This window comes from Limulus polyphemus, unplaced genomic scaffold (assembly GCF_000517525.1).
Source record: "Limulus polyphemus unplaced genomic scaffold, Limulus_polyphemus-2.1.2 Scaffold2221, whole genome shotgun sequence".
Classification (NCBI taxonomy): domain Eukaryota; kingdom Metazoa; phylum Arthropoda; class Merostomata; order Xiphosura; family Limulidae; genus Limulus; species Limulus polyphemus.
Genome location: NW_013667831.1, coordinates 13,194 through 33,515, shown reverse-complemented (window position 1 = coordinate 33,515; position 20,322 = coordinate 13,194). Strand labels below are relative to the sequence as shown.

The 20,322-nt window shown below is 33.3% G+C and overlaps 1 protein-coding gene across 4 annotated transcripts in view; it reads left to right on the top strand.

The window, feature by feature from the left end:
• Nucleotides 1-20,322, top strand: part of LOC106466322 (PHD finger protein 3-like) — a 185,870-nt gene that overhangs the window by 156,070 nt on the left and 9,478 nt on the right. For all 4 annotated transcript variants that reach the window (XM_013926598.2, XM_022394301.1, XM_013926595.2 and 1 more), the window contains exon 17: nucleotides 13,887-13,974. In XM_013926598.2, the coding sequence (XP_013782052.1) occupies nucleotides 13,887-13,974 (88 nt within the window). The remainder of the gene's footprint in view (nucleotides 1-13,886; nucleotides 13,975-20,322) is intronic.

Genomic DNA, 20,322 nt, shown 5'->3' with positions numbered 1-20,322 from the left:
TTCCAGGTGTATATGTAAAAAAAGGTTAAATATCGAGTTGTGTGTGTCACATAGCACCTTCTCATGTTTTGTTGCTCTGTTTATATTTTTTCTATGCCTACTAGATATGTCTACAGTTGATTAACAAATTACAAACATGAATTTTAGATACTGGCAAGCTAGAATATAAATTTAGAACCTCCCACCAATGTATCTAGCAAATCAACTATAGTGGTGCTGCCTCCTACTCCATTTTTTCCAAACCTCTTGTTTAGTTCCACATATTTTCATAAGGGTGTTTTTATAACCAATAGAAAGGATAAGTTATACTTCATGTGATTCTAACAGTTGTTTGTAAAGAGCTTGGAAGAGAAATTAATAATTTTGTCAAGAATGTTGAATGGTAATGACCAAGTTGTTGCTCCAAATGGATATTATTTTTTTTTAACATGTACATATTTTATTTAGAAACCCAAGCAAGTTACAGATGTTTTAGATGTACTAGTAGAGTATTTTTTTTCTTTCTAAAATTATATTCCTTTGCCATCCACTTGAAAAAAATAATGAGGCTTAGCAATAAAAGCACCCAAGGGCAAAATATATTCCTATCACCATAACTTTGCATAAGTACTAGAAATAATTGTTTTCTATGTAATTTTCATTTATTGTGTCTATGTTTTAAGAAAAATATCTAAAATTTAAGTATTTATGAGTAAATATGTAGATATAATATATGGTAGCCAAAATATCAGTGTAGTTTTCAACATAGTGGTATTGCAGTTAAATTTGTACTTTGTAGGGCTATGTAGTTAGGCCTACTGAGCTTGTGTTTTTCTAATTGTCTAAACTGAGGTAAAGTAAAAGCAAATGATGCAACATTAGAAACTTCACAACTTATATTTAATCATAACATTCAGAAGTGTACAGTAAAAGAAAGCAATGAAATGTTGTACAACCTCATCTATATAAATGTATGCAAATATATACACACAATGTACATTCAAAAACTGAAACAAATGCACAGTTATACATAGTTGTTCACATTCTTGAACAGATTGTATACAACTGTTCAAGAATGTGAACAACTTTCAGAAAACTTGTACAACAGAAATTATAAGTGAATATCAATCTATATGCATGTATTTCACATAACTATATAGATATATTTACATTTTAGAAAATGCACATGACAGGAAGCATTATACATACAAGTGTGTAAATAACAGAAAAATACAAAAATATGTAAGTTGTACAAACTGATATACAGAATTGTATGCAAATGTTCAAGAATGTGAACAACTGTCAGAAAACATACATGAAGTTGTGTACAGAAACTATAAATGAATGCAAATCTATATATTTATTTCATAACTATACAGATATATTTACATTTTAGAAAATGCACATGACAGGGGTGTTATACATGCAAGTGTATAAATGACAGAAAAATAAAAAAATATGTAAGTTTTACAAAATCTGATATACAGAATTGTATAAAAATGTTTGAGAATAAAGAAGTTTCAGAAAATATAGAAGCTCTGCACAGAAAAACTCTAAAATGAAAGGGAGTATCATACATACAAGTGTATGAATAACAAAAGAAAATTTTACAAACATATTTCAGGCAAAAACATTGTAAAAAGGAAACAGTCGTACATTCAAATACAATAAAAATGCTGAGATGCTACTGTCTAAGATATTTGTTATAGGAAAAGAAAGAACTGCATTTGTAAAAGGAAAAGAGTAGAAACTTTTACCTAGTACATAAACAATATTTTACTGATACTATCATAAACAGATTTATTTTTATTTTATGTTATACATCCAAAATAAATCAGCTATGATGATTCAGCAGTTTTGGTTATGTAATAAGTAAAAGCTTAACTTCTTTGAAAAGTATCACTGGTATGATACTCTTCAAAGTGTTTCACACAAAGGTACACATCACAGTGTGTGCACTTAGTGAGTATACTGTTGTCTGTAAGGCACAATCTGCATCTTTTCTTTTTACATTGTTTGGCAAGTATTGGATAATGCCTGTCAAGATTGAGTCTAGGAGGAGAGTCCTGTGCAGATGTTGTAATTCTAGCTGATTGGTCTTTTTTTTTATAGAGAATAAAAACATTAACTGTGGTTAAATCCAAAAGCCAGAAAAACAGTTTTTTGTGCCATTTTATTGACCTTTGTCCAGTTGAATAGTAGCTGAGAAACTGGCCATTCAGGTTTTGTAACCTCAGCATCCATTTCTCTTATTCTTATAGTTTTCATGGCACTGGAGTGTAAAGTAGAAAGGGTGTAGATGTCTCGTTTGTTCATCCACTGTAGGGTTGTTGTAACCAGTTCCCATGGGAAATGCAGTCTGTTCTTTCTACTACATGTCCCACAAGTATAAGTTCCAACAGCCAATAATTTATCAAGTAAATGAGGGGAAGTGTAGCAGTTGTCCATGAAAAGAGAGTGGCTGGCATTTGTCCTTCCTTGCCTATGTTGATCTTGAACTTTAAATAGTATCCACTTACAACACCTGCCAGGACCCACAATTTGATACCCCACTTGACTGGTTTTTTCGGTAGGTTAGGAGAATAGTGAGAAACGAAGGACTTCAGAAGAAGATCTGTGATAGGTCTAACCTTAAAAAGTTTATCATTGTTAGGGTCAGTCCTAGGAAGTGTGTTAGAGTTGTTATAAAGATGTACATATTTATGGATAGCTAAAAACCTGTCCCTAGAAAAGATTTTAGTAAACCTAGAATTATGAAAGGGAAGATGGTTAGACTCAGTAGTCAGAAATAGAAGAATGAGGCTTAAGGCCCATAACTATAACTAGGCCAAAGTAAGCTAAGATATCCTCAACAGTAAAATCTTTCCACATTATAGTTGTTTTCTTTTGAGGTGGTTCATTTTGGTTTACTTGTGTTTTATGTGTATATCTGTTTGTTTCACCTACAATTAGATGCAGAGCTTCCGCTGTAAAAAGGAGTTGGAAAATTTCCATTGGTTTATTCAAAGAGGTATCTGTTGTTGTTCTTCTCTTGTGTTTTTCACCCATGTCCAACTATTACTGCATACGAGAGGTTTCTCCTGTGAGGAAGGATCAGTGGTAGCACTCACTGGAGCTCTACCTCTTCCTCTACTCCTCTTAGCTCTGCCTCTTTCCTGTGGTGATGTTTGTTCTGATGTACCTGATTGTGGGGAGTCCAGAACATCCTCATCCAAATGAGTTTCACCAGCTACATCTTGATCTGTCCATAAGACCATATCAAGAAGAGCTGGTTCAACATTTAGTGTCCATGTGGGTTTGTAAACAGATTCAGTCAGAGGCATTGAAATTCAAGCATCAGGTACTTCAACATCCAATTCCTTTGACTAAATTGCTTCTTCTGATGAAGAAGAAAGATCCAAGAGGAACTGAATCCCATCCTCACAAAGAAATTTTTTCTTTTCAGTTGCTCCACTTTTTTTCTTTACTGACTGTTTATCCATTTCTAGAAGGAAAAAATACATTACATGTATATATACCCTGTGATGTGGTTCGTACATTTCAGAAGCAGTACATGATATGCTAAAATACAGAAACAGCTACACTGAACTTAGATCAACAACTATATACTTAACTTACTGAAAATAGATTCTGTGTATATATTATAAATGATGATTACTTAATTCAAGGGAAGAGTCAGTAACAACTCGTGTTTCACAACTGTAAGGGAACTTCTAAACTACACTTTAGTTGTAAAAGTAAGAATGTTTTCCAAAGAAAACTAGACTTATAATACTTGCAAAACTAAGCAAGTGTGATAGGTAATACTGAAACCTGAGTTTTATTGGTTGACAGTTAAGTGCTGAAAAGGGAAATAGGATTTCATAAGCATGTGCTCAAATAACATAATATCTTTGTACACCTATGCCACTAAATTCAAAGCAACACAAAAGGATTACCAGTATTCAAAGAATTGCAATGTTTATTGTATTGGCACCAATTCACATAATAAATGTTTTCACGGGTTCAAAGTTCAGTGTTGTTACTCTTTAAAAGTCTTGTTATGAACACTGTAGGACACACACATAAGCCAATAAATTACACATCCTGTTGTCGGCATAAACGTTTTCACTGATTCTAAGTGCAGTGTCATTACTCTAAATTTTTCAAGAAAACATTTTAGGATACATAATCCAATATATTAAGCATCATGTTCTCAAATCAGGGGCCTAGTCAACCATCTTTTTATGCATACTTTGTTAATTTCAGGAGTATCATGTTATGGTGGAGTCACGTAAACAGTCTACTGAAACAAGCAGTGATTTATTGGATTATTTTCAGCGGGGTTATACTTTAGTCATTGACAGTAAAATAAACACAAAAAGTAAATGTGAAATGTTTAGCAGTTCAAACTCATAAGAGAAGTACTTAGAAGCTTTGTTACCAATAATAACGAAAAAAAAGTTATAATTTTACGACTTGTCTTTTCATTATACTTTTGGGATTTGTATTAAATAACTGGTAAGACATAATTTTATTGAAAACAAATGTTTGAAATGTATTTAAGAGCTTTTAAAGATTACACAAAAGAAATTTGAGATTTTTGGGATGAAGAATAGTATTTTTAATCATAACATGAAAATCACTTCTACTCAGACTAGTAACAAAATAGGCTTGATATATTCACAAACAAATCTTTTGTAAAAATATTTCATTAAAAAATTAGATTTTTTGTGTTCGAAAGATTTGTGATGTTTACTAAAGGTATATTAACTTTTGTGAAGGTGCACATGCTGAATTAAAAGTTATATTATAAATACTTAATGTGTGTAAACATGTATATAAATTTGTGTATATTATACCGAGTTCGTTGTGAAAGGGCTAAAGGGTATATTATGTGATTATTCTCTGCCAATAGTATTGTAACACTTATATTGGCACAGCTGGATCATGCACCTATTCCCTCTCAATCTTCACTTTCTCAATTGGCACTGCATTGTTTAGATGTTTTTTTTCCACAGTTGTATTTTTACTGTGTTTATCTTTCGTTACCAAATTTAAGAGATTTTAGTGTGAATTTGAGATCAGGGTATCGACTAAGAAAATTCCCATTGCAATCGAAAATGCTAATGGTATGACTTCCCAGGAAACAGATTTGACTTTACCTGCAAAGGAGGTACATATGTAATTCATATGTTTGGCTGGCGATTTCTTCTTTTCAATGCGACAATGTTTCTGAGAAAGAATACAACATATGAGAAGACAAGTTGAACTCTCTTTTTCAGGACATTCTTATTTTGGTCTGTGTCACTCCACATCTCTTTAGGAGTTTTCTCCTTCTTCCTGTTGTTTCCAGTTCTCCCACTTCACACCTGGCTGATATACCCATGGTAGGTGCAGCTCAGATGCCCTTTGTGTGGCTTTGTCCTTGTTTACACGTGGGAGAATTACATCATCAATGCTCGGTTATTGGTAAGTTAGATATTTATATGTCCTTTGTCATTTTGCATGTTCGTTAATATTACATACTTTGTAGACCCTGTCAGTTTCATGGTTTTGTTAGTTTGTAAGTAACATATCACTAGTAACATCTAATTCATTTTTCTTTTTTTTTTCTCTTCATTGTTAACTGTATGCCTTATCATCCTAATTTTCATTAGTGTAGAACTTAATTATGTGTCCTATGTCGTCTAGGTTAATTTAGATGAATTGTAAGTTAGATATTGATTATTAATGTGTTTTATAGGTAATTTTAGTCAGATTGCACTTTTGTTATTATTACATAGTTTGTAAACTAGATAAATTTAGATGGTTTGTCCTTTTGATATTTATAAATACTTTGTTAACTAGGTGTGTATAGATAGCTTGTACGTTACATTTTATTATTACTAGTATTATATCATTCATTGTTCTGTGTGAATAATTTTTCCATTATTGTTTACTATGTACCTTATCATCCAAACTTTCATCCATATATGACTTTTTTTTGGTTCTATTGCTGATGTGCTAGTTTCTTCCCTGTTCTTAGGGCGGAGCATTGCTAGGGCTTCTTTTCCTACATTTATGATACTAGAAACTTTCCTTTTTCCTTGTAATCTACAATTCCAGATTCTTTCTCACAATGCTCACATCATTATTATTTAGTTATTGCTCTAAGTAGAGTGTTCCAGGACCCTAACGTTCGGACCCACCTCGGCTCTCTAAGTGTTTTGTCAAGGGGTACAAACTCTTACCCAACATCTTCACTCTCTGAGTCTTTGCACTCATCTTTCTATGGATAAAAGGCTCCTGCTTCCTTCTGTTCAGAGTCCAGAGACCACACTTATCTGCTCCTACAAAAAAGCAGCACAAGTGAGATTCCTGATGACAATGGGGAAGTCTGTTCTTACCCTGTTCATTTAGGAGGTTTTCTTCATTCCAACCTCAGTTGAGCCCATCTTTCTTCTCTTCCTCTTTGGGTTTGGAGCAGGCAGTTCATAAGTCCCTTACCTCACATATCTTACAGCTCAAGATGTTCTATCTCTCTTGGGATGCGAGCTTTCTTGGAAGCTCCCATTCTCATAGTTCAGTCTCATATGTGTTCAGTGAAATTTCTCCTTGGATCCATTGAACCACCCTTTTACCCTTTCTTCACCAATTAGAGCCAAATCTGGCTTGGTGGTTAGACAGAGAACAGGCCACAGCAGGGATACTGCTTACTCCACTTTGTATAGATTCACATCTGTTCACAGACTCAACTTTAGAGAGATGGAGTTCTTACCTCAACTCCCAGATTTCCAGTCTCTGGTTGATCAAGAAGCTTCTCTCCATATTGCCATTGTTGAGCCTTTGGCAGTTCATCAGGCTTTGTCTCACCTTTTTCTCTCCTGAGGGTGGAGGATAGTTAGGGTACATTCTGACATCTCTTTCAGATCCTAGCTCTTCTTTCTGGGCCCACAATCACCACATTGTGGTCTTAGCTTGCCATTTTCATGGCTCCCTGAATCTGGTTGTGGATTGGTTATCTCCTCATGGAGTGGTCCCTTGATCCACAGGTGCATTCTCAGTTGGAGATGCCTCATATATGCCTTTGCCACTCACTGGAACAGGAAACTTACTTCCCTTTGGTCTCCCTTTCCATGCCTTCAAATTGGAGGGTTCTTCACATCTGTGCTTACCCTCCTAATCAACTCCTCTCCAGAATCCTATCCCTGTTCCAAACCATGCTGTGTTTAAACCTACTGGTGGCTCCATATTGGTCAGTGCAACATTTTTCTCACAGTTCCAACCATTACTTGTACAACCTCCCCTACCATTACCTCTGTCCTGGTCCCTATTCTATCAACCTCAGTTAGACATTGTTCATCCAGATGTCACCACACACTGTCTTCATGCATGGCTTTTGTCATGTCCATTTTCTCAGCCCAGGGACTGCCTCCACATATGGAATCTTTCCCAATCCATTAGACCTTCTTCCATGTCCATTTACAACAGGTGATGGTATACCTTCTGCCTTTGGTCTCTTAGACATGGTTTTCATCCTTCACCCTTCCATTCCTCATCTTTTTTTTCCTAATTCTTCACCTGATTGTTTGACAAAGGCTTGTTCATTTTGACTGTGTCTAGCTATCAAGTGTTCTTGTCAAACACCTTCCATTTCTCCAGGTTTCATCTGGTTGTTTCTTTCCATATTTCCCTCCTTTTCTACTCCTTTCAAGTCATGCATTCTCCACGTTCCTTTGATTTACTTGATTGGGAGCTCTGTGGGGTTATTTATACCTTTTCTGTCCTCCCTCTAAACCTTTGTCTTCATGTTCCATCTACCATCTTTCCCTCAAGACATATTTCCTTCTCCTCCTTGCTTGCTGACCTTGTAGATCAGATATTCATGCCTTTAATGTTACCCACTTCCCCCACCTTTCCTCTTATGTCATCCTATATCCTGATCAGTCCTTCCTTCCTCATACCTTTGCTGCATGTGAAGGATGTTTGGCTTTCACATCCATTTCCTTACCTACCTTCTCCCACCAGTACTCCCATTCTGATCCTAAGTGGCTTTTTTGTCTGGTTTGCTCTTTGCTGTGTTATGTGACACGTCCTGCATCCTATAAGGCTTCATGTTCCCGACTTTTTATTCCTTGAAACCTTTCCATTTTCAGTGAGCTATCCCCTGTCCTGCTAACTGTTTGTTTTTTTTCAATTCATTAGGTGAACATTTTCAGATTTATCCATGGAAGACTGTCGTCTCCACGATGTTTCTTTTCTTCAAATTCATCATATCACCATGTCCTTGACTGCTTGCTTTCGTCATCCTTTGGAGGAGATCGTTCAGGCTGGAATGTGGACTACTACCAGTATCTTTGTCACTCATCTCCATGATCTGGCTTTATCTCTGGTGGATATCGTCTTCCTCCCATGGTAATTCTACACACATCCATTTGCCGTTGAATGGGGTAAATCTTATCACTTCCTTTCATTTTTATTTTCAGCGACCCTAGTTTTAACCACTGATAATAGGATCCCACTTTATGGTGGTGTTGCCTGATCAGGTATGCCTTGCCTCAAACCCGCATTATTTAATGATTCCACTGTAATGCTCACTGCAGAGGTCGGGTGTTTTTGTAAAAACACTGGTGGTATACCCTGTTATATTTTACTTAATGATGGACTGTCATTTGTGGATTTAATGAGTAAAGCATAAGGGGATTTCTGCCCATTTTTCCTGACTCTTTGATTGAATAAATCAGGGTCAGTCTGCTTTTAAAAATAGGTAATCGCAGACACTCATATTACTTTATTTGGTGTGACATTCCTCTGGACTCCCCAACACATTTATCCTCCCCCTTTTTTTTTCTTCCAGTGAAGCATGGGAGTCCATACCATTTTTAAGTTCCCAGTCACTGGGGTGGTGGACTGTGGAGGCTGTGTGAGTTTAGAAATTTCTTTTAACATACATACGCATGGTTATATTCTCAATGAGAAGAGGGCAAAGCTAGCTTCCCTTGTTCCGTTTCCCCTAAATCCTTTTTCCCAGGTGGATAGATGTTGGTTGGTGCAGGTCCAACCTTCACGGGATCCTTCTTGTAATACCAGGTTCAGTATGACACTGCCCTGTTCCCATGATTCTTTGCAGTATAGGCCTCTCTTCTCATTAATTCCGATTGCAAGAGGTTCTTTCCCTGCTCCTATGGTTGAGTTTGAAGGACTTCCTCTGCCTCATAATGCTGGCTGCAGGACATATGTACACTGTTTCTACAATTGAATGTTCCATGTCCTTTTAATATTTCTGGATGCAGGATGTCTCTTTCCTACTTTTATGATTTCTGCTCATAATACCAGTCATAGATATTACCCTGTTCTTACAGTTGAGTTGAGGCAACACCATGACTCCATAATGCTAGGTTCGATTTGTTGTACTTCTTGCACCCACGGTTGTTTTCGGAGTTTTTCCAGTTTCAGCTGACAGCTAACTTCCTATTTTGTAGTTCTGGTTGTTTGATGTATGACACTCTTGTTTACTTACAGTTGGGGTAGATGAGTATCCATATGGATACTAAGGTAACAATGAGGCTATGAATGCTATGACAGAATCTTTTATTCTCAATGTTTAAACTACAAGTCTTCTTCAGGAGATTATCTTGTAGTGGATTTGTAGTTGAAACATTGAGAATAAAAGATCCTATCATAGCATTCATAGTCTCATTGCTACTTTTTGTATTCGTATGTCAACATGAATAATAATAATGTTCCACATTTCCTGGGCACTTGGTCACCATGGCGATTAAAAATTTCATCATGACGCCTAGTATTTTCTCTGATTTTATTCGTGCTTAGGGCTGTACTAAATAGAACTTGAACCTAGAACAGTTCTGGACTCTTGGAAATCGAACTTTGTTTCTAGGATTTTAACACTTCGTATTTTTTTTTGGGGGAATGAAGTGTTGCAGTTGCACAAAACATTACTAATTTCACACCATTTGTTTTCATCTTCCTCTCAATTCACCCAATCATTGTGCTTGTTTAGACTCAGATGGGACCAAAGGCAGTTAGTTCAAGCAATACTATCAAGTGATTGTTGATATCATGCAATTATTATCATGTACTCATTGCTGTGAAAGTACATATATACATAGCACCCATTTTCTGGTACAGACAGTAGTGAAGTTTGGTTAGGCACACCTGGCTTCTGAGTTTTTGGGCTGACTACTTCACCTGAAAATATTTGTCAAGGCCTGTGTTAATTTTTTTTTTTAATCCTCAACCTCCTAATCCCAAGGACTAGTTGTGGAGCCTTGTCTGTCTGGTTGAGGTTGTGAATGTACAGAGCTAATTCTGTTTATATTTTACTATGGATTGCACCTCTCAGAACAAATTGCACTTGTGTACTCATTTCTTTCTGCCCATATTAGATTAATACCTGTTCCAGAAGTAGTGCAGTACCCAACAAGTGTGCTTCATTCAGCACACCCTTTCATTCTGACTGGTTGCTTTCTGCTTGGTTTCAATCCTATGTGCCTACACTGGTTCTTACACCTTTGCAGTGTGGGATTCTAGCTTTGTTTGAGTCGAAGCAAGACCATATCAGAAGTTAACATTTTTCTCACACTGATAATGTATTTCAGATAGGTACTTACCTCCTTTCCCACCCTTTCTCCCCACTGCCAGTTTTCTTCTTTTAAAGCCTGCCAATTCTCAAAAGTGAAGATTGAGTGGGAATTGCAGAGGAAGTGAGCTACACCAAAATAGGTGGCACAATACTATTGGTGGAGAGTAGTCACATGATATGTACATGTTCAGAAATGGCACAAAATTGATGGGGTTACATAGACTGTTGTGCTGATTGTGAAAATATTTAGCAGTGCTTAGAGAGCAGAAGAAGATTGAGATAGCTTTGTGTTAAAGGAGGTAAGTGCTTATCAGAAATACCATTCAGTGTAAGAGAAATGTTAACTTCCAGGAAAATAAGATATTTAATTTGGATTTTTTGTACTATTTCTAATGAAGAATTCTTTATTTAATGTAGTTATTTGCACTCAGACTCTGAATAGTTCACCTGCAAGGTTGGTTTCATTTTGAGTATAAAAATACAATTTATTATCTTACAGTTTTCACAATTCATTTGCATAATCTCTAGAACCTTCTAAATGAACATCAAAAGTTTTATTAAGGTAAATGTTAATATTGTTACGTCTTCATTCGTTCGTTAGTTAATTTTCCGTAAATTCGTTCCGACGAAACTTTACCGACACAAGTCCTTTCTTAAATAAAACTGGTTTGTTCTTTCTGAATATAACTTTGCGATATACTTAATTTCAACAGTCGCGCTATAACAAATGCTACAATTCTCAACAAACGTCTCACGTGCTCGACTCAACAATACTCCGTTCAATTACACACACACACACACACACTCTCGTCATGTTGTGACCGTCTTATATATACAAGACGAACACATATCTAGTAAATGCTAGAGTATTCATGAAGGAATAGGATATTTCTAGAAGGACCTGGCGTGATACTAGTCACGTGACCTCACTGACGCAACAATATTTTATTTTCAATCTTCTCTACTGTATCACTAATTCTAGCTATTATCATCAATGTACACTGCAATGAAATGTTTAAAATTATGAAATAGAAATATGTACTTACCTTCATAGAATAGTCTTGAAATATCATCTTATGGTCATATGTGTAATTTCACATCTTTACCCTTTCACTAAATGTCTCATTTTAATGTTCTATTTTCCTTTCCCATTTTTTTATTTATGTCGACACACATCAACAGGTACCCATGGGTGATAGAACAGTATGAACAGCAGAGATACTTTAGCCTTCAGCAAAATCTTTTTTTAAATCTCTTGGCAATGTACACCTCGCAGAGTAAGGTGAAGTTTTAGTTATTTTATAAAAGTCATTAAACCTTTCAAATATGAATTCTAAAATACAAATAATGCATAATTATCTAAGATACAAAAAATAAACCTAAATACAATTTAAATGTCTCTCTAACTATAATATATTTAAGTAAGAAAGAACTGATGTGCTGTCATGGACAAATCAGCCAACAATACTACAGGGAGTTACATTTACCCAATTACGACAACTTGGTACCAATTTCAAGATAACCATTATTGGATTACAGTGTAAAATGAGCTCCTTTTTTACTATACACACACACACATGTGTTAAGTAAGTACATGTGAGTTGTAAAGATCAAGGTTAAGTATAGAAGGTGGGTGTGACACCCATCAGGGGTTAACAGAATTTATTACTTGCTTCTACTGCATTCAGCCAAGGACTTTGAAACATATATGTCAGTAGGGCAAGTAAATGTACATTACTGTCTAGACATACATCTACAAGACTGCAGTTGTCTGACTAGTTATACATTGCAAAAGTTTGAAATTCTTTATAGCTCTTGAATCACGTGACAACAAAATGAGAAGTTTGAAATAAAGGACTAAAAACTAAGATAATATAAAGCTTTGAACTATAACGTACTTGATAATAATAGTTTCAATAAAATACACTGATAGTAAAGTGGTTTAATTAAATTTTAAGTGTAACTCAGTAATGCTTTGTGACATGCGCAGAAAGGAATTTAAAGAGTGCACTGGTAGTCCTAGGGTTAAGTAGAAATTAAAAAAAAAAATTCACTTATTTAGTTTCTGTGCAGTTTTAGCTTAAACATGTAGGTCAGAACATCAATGAGGTTGTCTTGCTGTGTTTCTTTATTCTGTGTTGTAGATACTGTCTTTTCTGGTCAAGTGAATACTGCAGTAATGTTTAGCATCTGAGTGGAAAGGATTGGTGACTGTAATATCCTTTGCTGACTAAACTGACAATGTCTATATGTTACAGCTGACCAATACTGTGAGAAAGAAAGGGTCATGAGGTGATGCTATTAACTGGGAAAAAAACAAGTTTACCTATAGAATTTAAGTGTACTTTCATATTTCAGTTCTACCTGAAGTTTGAATAAAGACTTACTTTATGATTAGCATGTTTAGTTCAACAGAAGTCTATCCTGAGAGAAACAAAGAAAGCTTTGGATCTATTCATGATCTGGTAGAAATGACCTTCTTTTCCTGTGCACACATACATTTGTAATAAAGATTATCATTTTGTTAACGTTTTCTAGTCTTTATTTCATACACACTAAGGAAACTCGGCCAAGTTATCAAACACAGTCTACTGCTGTTATTAGTATGTCTAACTGTCTCATACCTGTAAAGAAATCTCTTAACCTGAAAATACCATATCACTATACTACACATTTTTCAGATTTCTTTGAAAACCTATGAAATGTTACTAGCACACTTAATATATTATAAATTACTTTCCTGGGTATCCATACTTAACCTTCATAATTTTCCTTTTTTATAGAACAGACTTCCCTGATAACATTCAGTAGGCATATAATAACAGTATGCAAGATTTCTACATATTCATTTATCCAGAAACTTGTGATACAACAAGCTTATAAAAGCTATTTTAATTTCCAAGCAGAATGTTTCTTTACTTACAGTAGTGGTCATAAGTCTTCCAAAATACCAAACTTAAGTTTCAAGAGAAGTTGCAAAAAAAATTGATTGTTCTGGTTTACATGTAACATTCATATTTTATTTTAAAATATTAATTGAAAGAAGAGTACTTTTCAACATAAACTGAATAAAAAACAAGTCTTCTAGAGTTCCCAAAGCTTAATATTTGTTGTGACAGTTCATAGCAAATTTTTATGTTTTCTTCCATTTCTTGTGATCTTAAACACTTAACCATGTTCTCATGTGAAATAGCAGACTATTTTGGCTGCAACTTTTCCATATAGACTTTTTTCTGATTGCTTTTGAACTGTCCTATTGTTGATTATGAATTTCATGCATATCCTTCTACTGTGCTGGATAATCATTATTATGCATATGAATTCTAATTTTTACATTTGATAGGTTTGAGTGCTACAAGATCTCACTTACTCCTGGGTGTGATAGTCCGACATAGAAACCGACCTCAAACGTTCACACAACTAACAGAAAGGTTTGTTAGTTTTTCACTGTTATATGATATTTGTGCAGAAAAAAAAAATTATACACATGTGCTGTTCTAGTCCTTTAAATGTTATACTGGTGTCCAATTCTCAGTAAAATTAAGATGTAATATTTTCTGATAGAGTATTTTAATATAACACTTAAGGTAATTAACTCTATGTTGCCCAGTGGAAATAATGGGTATTACCAGTGATAAAGTAGTAAATCTTCTTTAAAGAACATTGCTTGAGATGATGCTGACAACATGTTAATAGTATTAATTATTCACATTTTATTTTCATGACAGTGAATTGAAGAACAAATTGAATTGGTTAATATCAGTTTTTTCATTAGATAATTATATAGATTATGATACTCATTTAAATGCATAAAAAATTAGAAATAATTTAGCCTTAGACAAAACAACAATGCAATTACAGTGTAAGGTTATTCACCTGTCAAAACTTTGTTTGTTCAAAATTACATTTTGTTAATATAATGCATTTACCTGAAGCTGTTTGGTTATGAGTTCACTTATTTAGGCTGTGAGCAACATTTCACAAAACATGCAGCTCAATTCAAGATAAAACTTACTAGTATTTACTTTTACTTACTGTTTTTCTGTGATGGTAGTTACTAAATACTTCAACACAGAAATAAGTGTTTTACAATTCATTTAGAAAGCAGGCAGTTAGCCTAAGGACATATTTAAGAAAGACTATGCTTATGTAGCCAAGCTTATGTGTTTTGCATTCCTATACAAGATGAAGTTTAAATCATCTTGAAATTTTACATGCATCTAATACTCATGCATTTTTGTAGCAGATAATTGATTAATTTTTGGCTCTTGTAAAAATGTTTATCTTTGAATGCCAAATGCTTCAAGATAGAGCTTAATAACAAAGAAGGGATTAATTTATTTTCTTGTCTGTTGTTTGTCAACTACATGTATTTTGAAGTTGGTCTTTACTTCAGAACGGCCGTAATATCATTTCTTGTTCTCGGTTCTTAACATGTTTCAGGTATCTAGAATAGCCCATTTTGTGTTATGGTTAATGCAGTGGATGGGTTTTATATGAGGAATGTGCTTAACCATTACTGCCTTCAACCTTCTTTTATTTCCAATATTCAAAGATGAGAATTAGTTGCAATTTGGAAAATTTCCATCATTTCTACTATCAAATTAGCCATCCACTCCTTGTTTATATCAGGTGTGGATATGTATTATTAGACTTTGAAATTTATGCTGAACAGAAATTGGTGTGTAAGGCTCCATATCACTGCCTGATTTACAAACAGCTGACAAGTTGCAATACATCTTTTGAAGCTGAAGGTAACTGAACACTTAGAAAATGCACTAACTTTTTAAAGTGGAAAGGCAGAAGGTCAAAATGGACTATTATAAGTCATAGACTTTAAGTCTTTTGCCATCTGCCCTAATAATGTGCTTTTCTTACCCATTTGTTTAGAATTATGTAGAACAGGTATTTTTCTTTATGAGGCATTATTTTTGTGTGTGCAATCATTAAATAGTGTCTAAATTTGACAGGGATAAATATATAATGAAAGTTGGGGGTAGTGGGTATATGAGAATTTCTTAAAATTGTTTTCAGTAATTAAGAACCATTTGTTACAAGTGAAAATAAATGTAACAGATTATAAATTTATTTTCAGTTTTATAAGTTGTTTTACCATTTTGGGGAGTGCCTATTAGTCTGTCTCAGTCTTCGGTTTTGGTTCAGTACCTAAAAGTTGGTCTTTCGGTCTCAGTTCAAAGAACAAAGAGGTATTTTGTCATCAAATATGAACTATTTTCAAGAAACATCAGTATAAATATTGTATTTTTATGAATATAACATATGATTTTTATTAAAAAACAGTGTCTGCATTTATTTATATGTATATTTGGAGATGAAAGTACTGAACCAGAAAAATGGAGTCCGAAAATATTTGCTAAAAATTGGTGCTGTGCAAATTATACCCACTTAATTTTATTAACACTAAAGACTGATATCATCACAACATGCCAGTAAAATATTATTGTCTGATACCTGTTTATTGGACAAACCTGGTGTGATGCAATTACATCTGTTGATAGTTTTATTTTTTGTGAGATTTATTTATTTTCTTTTTTTGTTAATTTCTGTAAATAAAACTTTGTGGACAATTCATGTGGTCCTATCAATTATATTAAATGATATATGAGCATTTTACAAATTAATACAGGTGTTTATTGCCACTACATAAAAACGATAATTATTGTACTAATTCAACAAATAATACCTGATAAACTGCCTCAAATTAATAAGACAGTTTCTCTTGAAAACAGTTTATGCATCTCCGAGACATACCATATTATCAATTAGGCCTTTTACATAAAGAATAAAAAAAAAGAAAACTACAACCAAATGTCCCATTCAGTAAAGGCTTCTGAAAGTAATACTGGTACATATAGTTTGTGTTCACACCTTCCTAACACTAGTACTTAGAAATTTTAATTTGTATCATACGTAAAATAAATGAAAATATATGAAATTACAACTGAACAGAATGCTTCCATAGATTGACAGTATATTTTTGCTTCACAGACTTCATTCAATTTCATAGCAAAGAAGTACATCAATATATGAAATATTGTTCACTGAATTAGAGGTTGTTGAAAAATATTTTGCAATAATAAGTGGAACATAAGTTATATTCACATCCATTTGTTATTGTAGACTGACTCTTTTATTAAAATAACATATTACTGTAATTTATGCTATATTGTCAAATACATTGGGAGATGGAATTATTTGACAAACAGCAGTGATGCTCCTCACGTGACATTTTATTATTTTAATGAGCTTGAAGAGATTCAAGTTTTATAAATGATTTATCATGTTTTTCCACCAATTTTACAAATTAAAAGAAATAGAAATTGCAAAAATCATTGCAAGAAAGTAATTTTCAGCATTTTTATCTTACTCTTGTTAAAAATAAATAAATGTTGAAATGTATTACATCAGTTGACTACACTAGATTAGTTAAATATTAAATATAATATCTAGTTGAATCATACCCTGGTCAATTTGGGTACTCCCACTTTTAAATAATTAAAATTAAACATGACAAACATATGTAAGTAAATTGAAAATTGTTCTTTATCTTCTTTTTTTATATTGAACTGAGATCGATGTATAGCAACATTTTGGCTGTCAGTCATTAAAAGATTTTATTGCCAAATATTATCAACAACCTCTAATTTGTGAACAGTATTTCATATATTAATGTTTAAATGTACAAAAATCATTCAAAATATGTCTTTATTTTTAAAGAAACTGAATATTCATTGTTTTGTTTAACAAAACCAAGACTGAAAGACTGACTTTTAGGTACTGAACCAGAACCAAAGATCAAGGTTGACTATTGGGCACTCCCATAATTTTGCTTTGATCTGATACAGAATTTATTTATCTCATAAAACTTTCTAGACAGAATCAGTCCATTAACAATGCCTTTCAAGTAGATCTCATGAAGTTATTAAATTAATTTTATGAATTTCATGTTTAACATATAGTGTTATGTCAAAAGTTTACTATTAAAATATTTAAAATTAATATTTTATTTCAATTAAAGTGAAAATCAGCAGATCTGTTCAGTAAATTTCATAAAAGTAAAATATAAATTATAACCAGGTTTTATATCTTGCTCATCTGATACATTACTTTATCTTGTCCCTTTATTAACCCAAATTTACTGAAAAAATGGTGTCACAGTACATACAAATTCCCACGTGCATCAGCTTGCTTTAAAATTTAAATAAAAAGAGTCTTGTAGGATAGGTAGGGGGTTTATGCATCAACATACATAATATTCTATATCTCCTTGTTAACTTTATAAGGGTGACATCACTCCATTGATGAGTAAGACTGTGTATGTTAAGCTATACATGCCATACCTCTTAAACTTACTGTGTCTTCACAAAATTTTACATGCTTTTAGTTCATATTAAAAGTCTGTTGTACATAAAAAAAATCTGATTTTTTAAGAAAAGATTTTTATATGAATTTCCAAAGCCTCTATTCAGTGAAAAGTAATTTTCATTTTAGGAATGAAAATATACTATATTATAGTTGTCATATTTCTTTTGCATTACTTCTAGAACTTCCTAACTTAATATCAAAAGGTTTTTTAGCTAAATTTTATAGTTTACTTCATTTCTTTATCTTATCAACATAATGGATTTTTAGGTTTGTAGAGAAATCATCAATACAAAGTGAAATGTAAATTTTTAGATATGAAATAAAAATAATAGCATTTTTTCCTCTGCAGTGTTGATCCAAAAGTTCCATGTTACTTATCTTCAGTTTCTACTTTTAACCTTTTCTTGTTTTTTGTTTTTTTTTCTTTATGATTTCATTGCAGTACTTTGACTCACTGGAACAGTAACCCTAGCAGAAGCAACAAAGTAATAAATCATAGCAGAAGCAATTAGCTGCTTCCAGAAGACTGTAACTTGAGTAACACAGAAATCATGTGACATAATGCACACATATAGTTGAACAGACTTTCCCCTTAAGCTTAGGAAACTTTTGACATTTCTAAAGTTAACTAAACGTTAGCTACTTTTGTTAACAAATACATAACTTAATAAAACATATGCATAAGAAAACAAGGATTAATAGTACTCGCTGTGGTATCAAATTTGTTTGAACTTGTGGGGTAATCAGAAGCTATACTTCCCTAGGCCTCATTGAGTCTCACAAGTTTGGATGTCCAAAAATCATACATGTAGCTTTCAAATATGCATTTAAGAAGACCAAAAATATATCAGTCACTAGAATAGAATGTTTGAAAACTACTATAATTTATCCAGCTTGCCGAGTAAGCTATAGGTAGGTTTAAAATATACTATTGGCTGTTTGGAGCAGCAGTATGATAATCACATAACAGGAAATTCTTATTGACTTAACTCAACTCTCTACCCACCAAAATTAAAAAGTTAATAAGCTTCATATAGAAAAGAATCTGCTCTTTCTATTGGTTATAAACATGTCGATCAACTATGTAAAATTGATTAACAAACAATCTAGAAAATCAGAAAGAAGGGTGGTAAAGAATTGACAGATTTATTGATATCTCAGTAAACCAAAAAGGCAGGAGGTACAAATTTTAGATACTTTTGTTTTATTATGTATAAGTTTTGTTTTGACAATAGCCCTGCAGCATAGTTTTAATTGCAAAAAAACTCTGTTTCAAGGCTCTAATTCCAAAGCGCACTATTCTTTCCTTTAGACATTTTATAATCCATCTAGTTTACAAGGATGGCAGTTTGTCCAGTTCAACTGTCCAATCTCACAAAAATTTATAGACACTATGTCTGGTGACTTTATTGGTATGTAATAGCATGAATACCCATTTCACTCTCCAGCTAACTGAGGTATGCAGTAATTGAACAGGAGGTATTACTGGAAGCCTTTCGTTGGTGTATCCATATCTTGTTGACTTTGTTTCCAGATGGAGATCCTTCTTGATTACGTTGCATACTGTTGCTTGGGGCACATGGACATCCTTTGCCACTGATTAATGCTTATCATAGTACAACTTGTTGCATGTCTCTTTTTGTATGGTCCTGGTATCCTAAGGTGATCCATATTCCTTTGTTTTCCAATTCCATTAAGTACGAGGGACATCCCGTCTTGGAAATTCTAAATCCCTGAGCTGAACACATCTTCATGGTCCTAGCATATGAATATTTTGTGTTTGTAAGTGCTATTACATATCATTCTTAAAAGTGATCAACTTTTGGTGGGATCACACTACTTACAAAACACCATACATGTCAAAGTCTAGCTCTTGAAGTATGCAAAAGTGAACTGCATTACGTCGATGTGATATTATCAGAAAAAATAACCTATTTAATAAAATAAGTAAAAGTAACAATCAGAAAGTTTGTTCTCAACCTTAAAAACTAATTATTTACATTAAAAGCAAATGTGTTTTTATTCAAACAGATATTAACAGCTTATATTAAAATTCTAGTAATAAAAATTATAAACTCTTATTTCCACAATATTAATTTTTTAATGTATGTTCATTATAGAATATGCAACATTTTTGGTATGGTGAGAAAAGATTTTAACAAGTTCATTTGTTTTCCCCATCCTAATACTATGGTGATTATTTATGACTTGAATTTGTACTAATCACTCATTAATCTTATAATCATTGAGATACAAAATTGTGAACTACTTCGTTGTCATGGTTAATACATTGTACAATCACCTAAGTCCTATTACTAAATATACACCTGGAAAAAAGTTAAGCACCCCAGTGTTTTTTTCAAGTGATTCAGAGTCGACGTTCTTGTGACTGA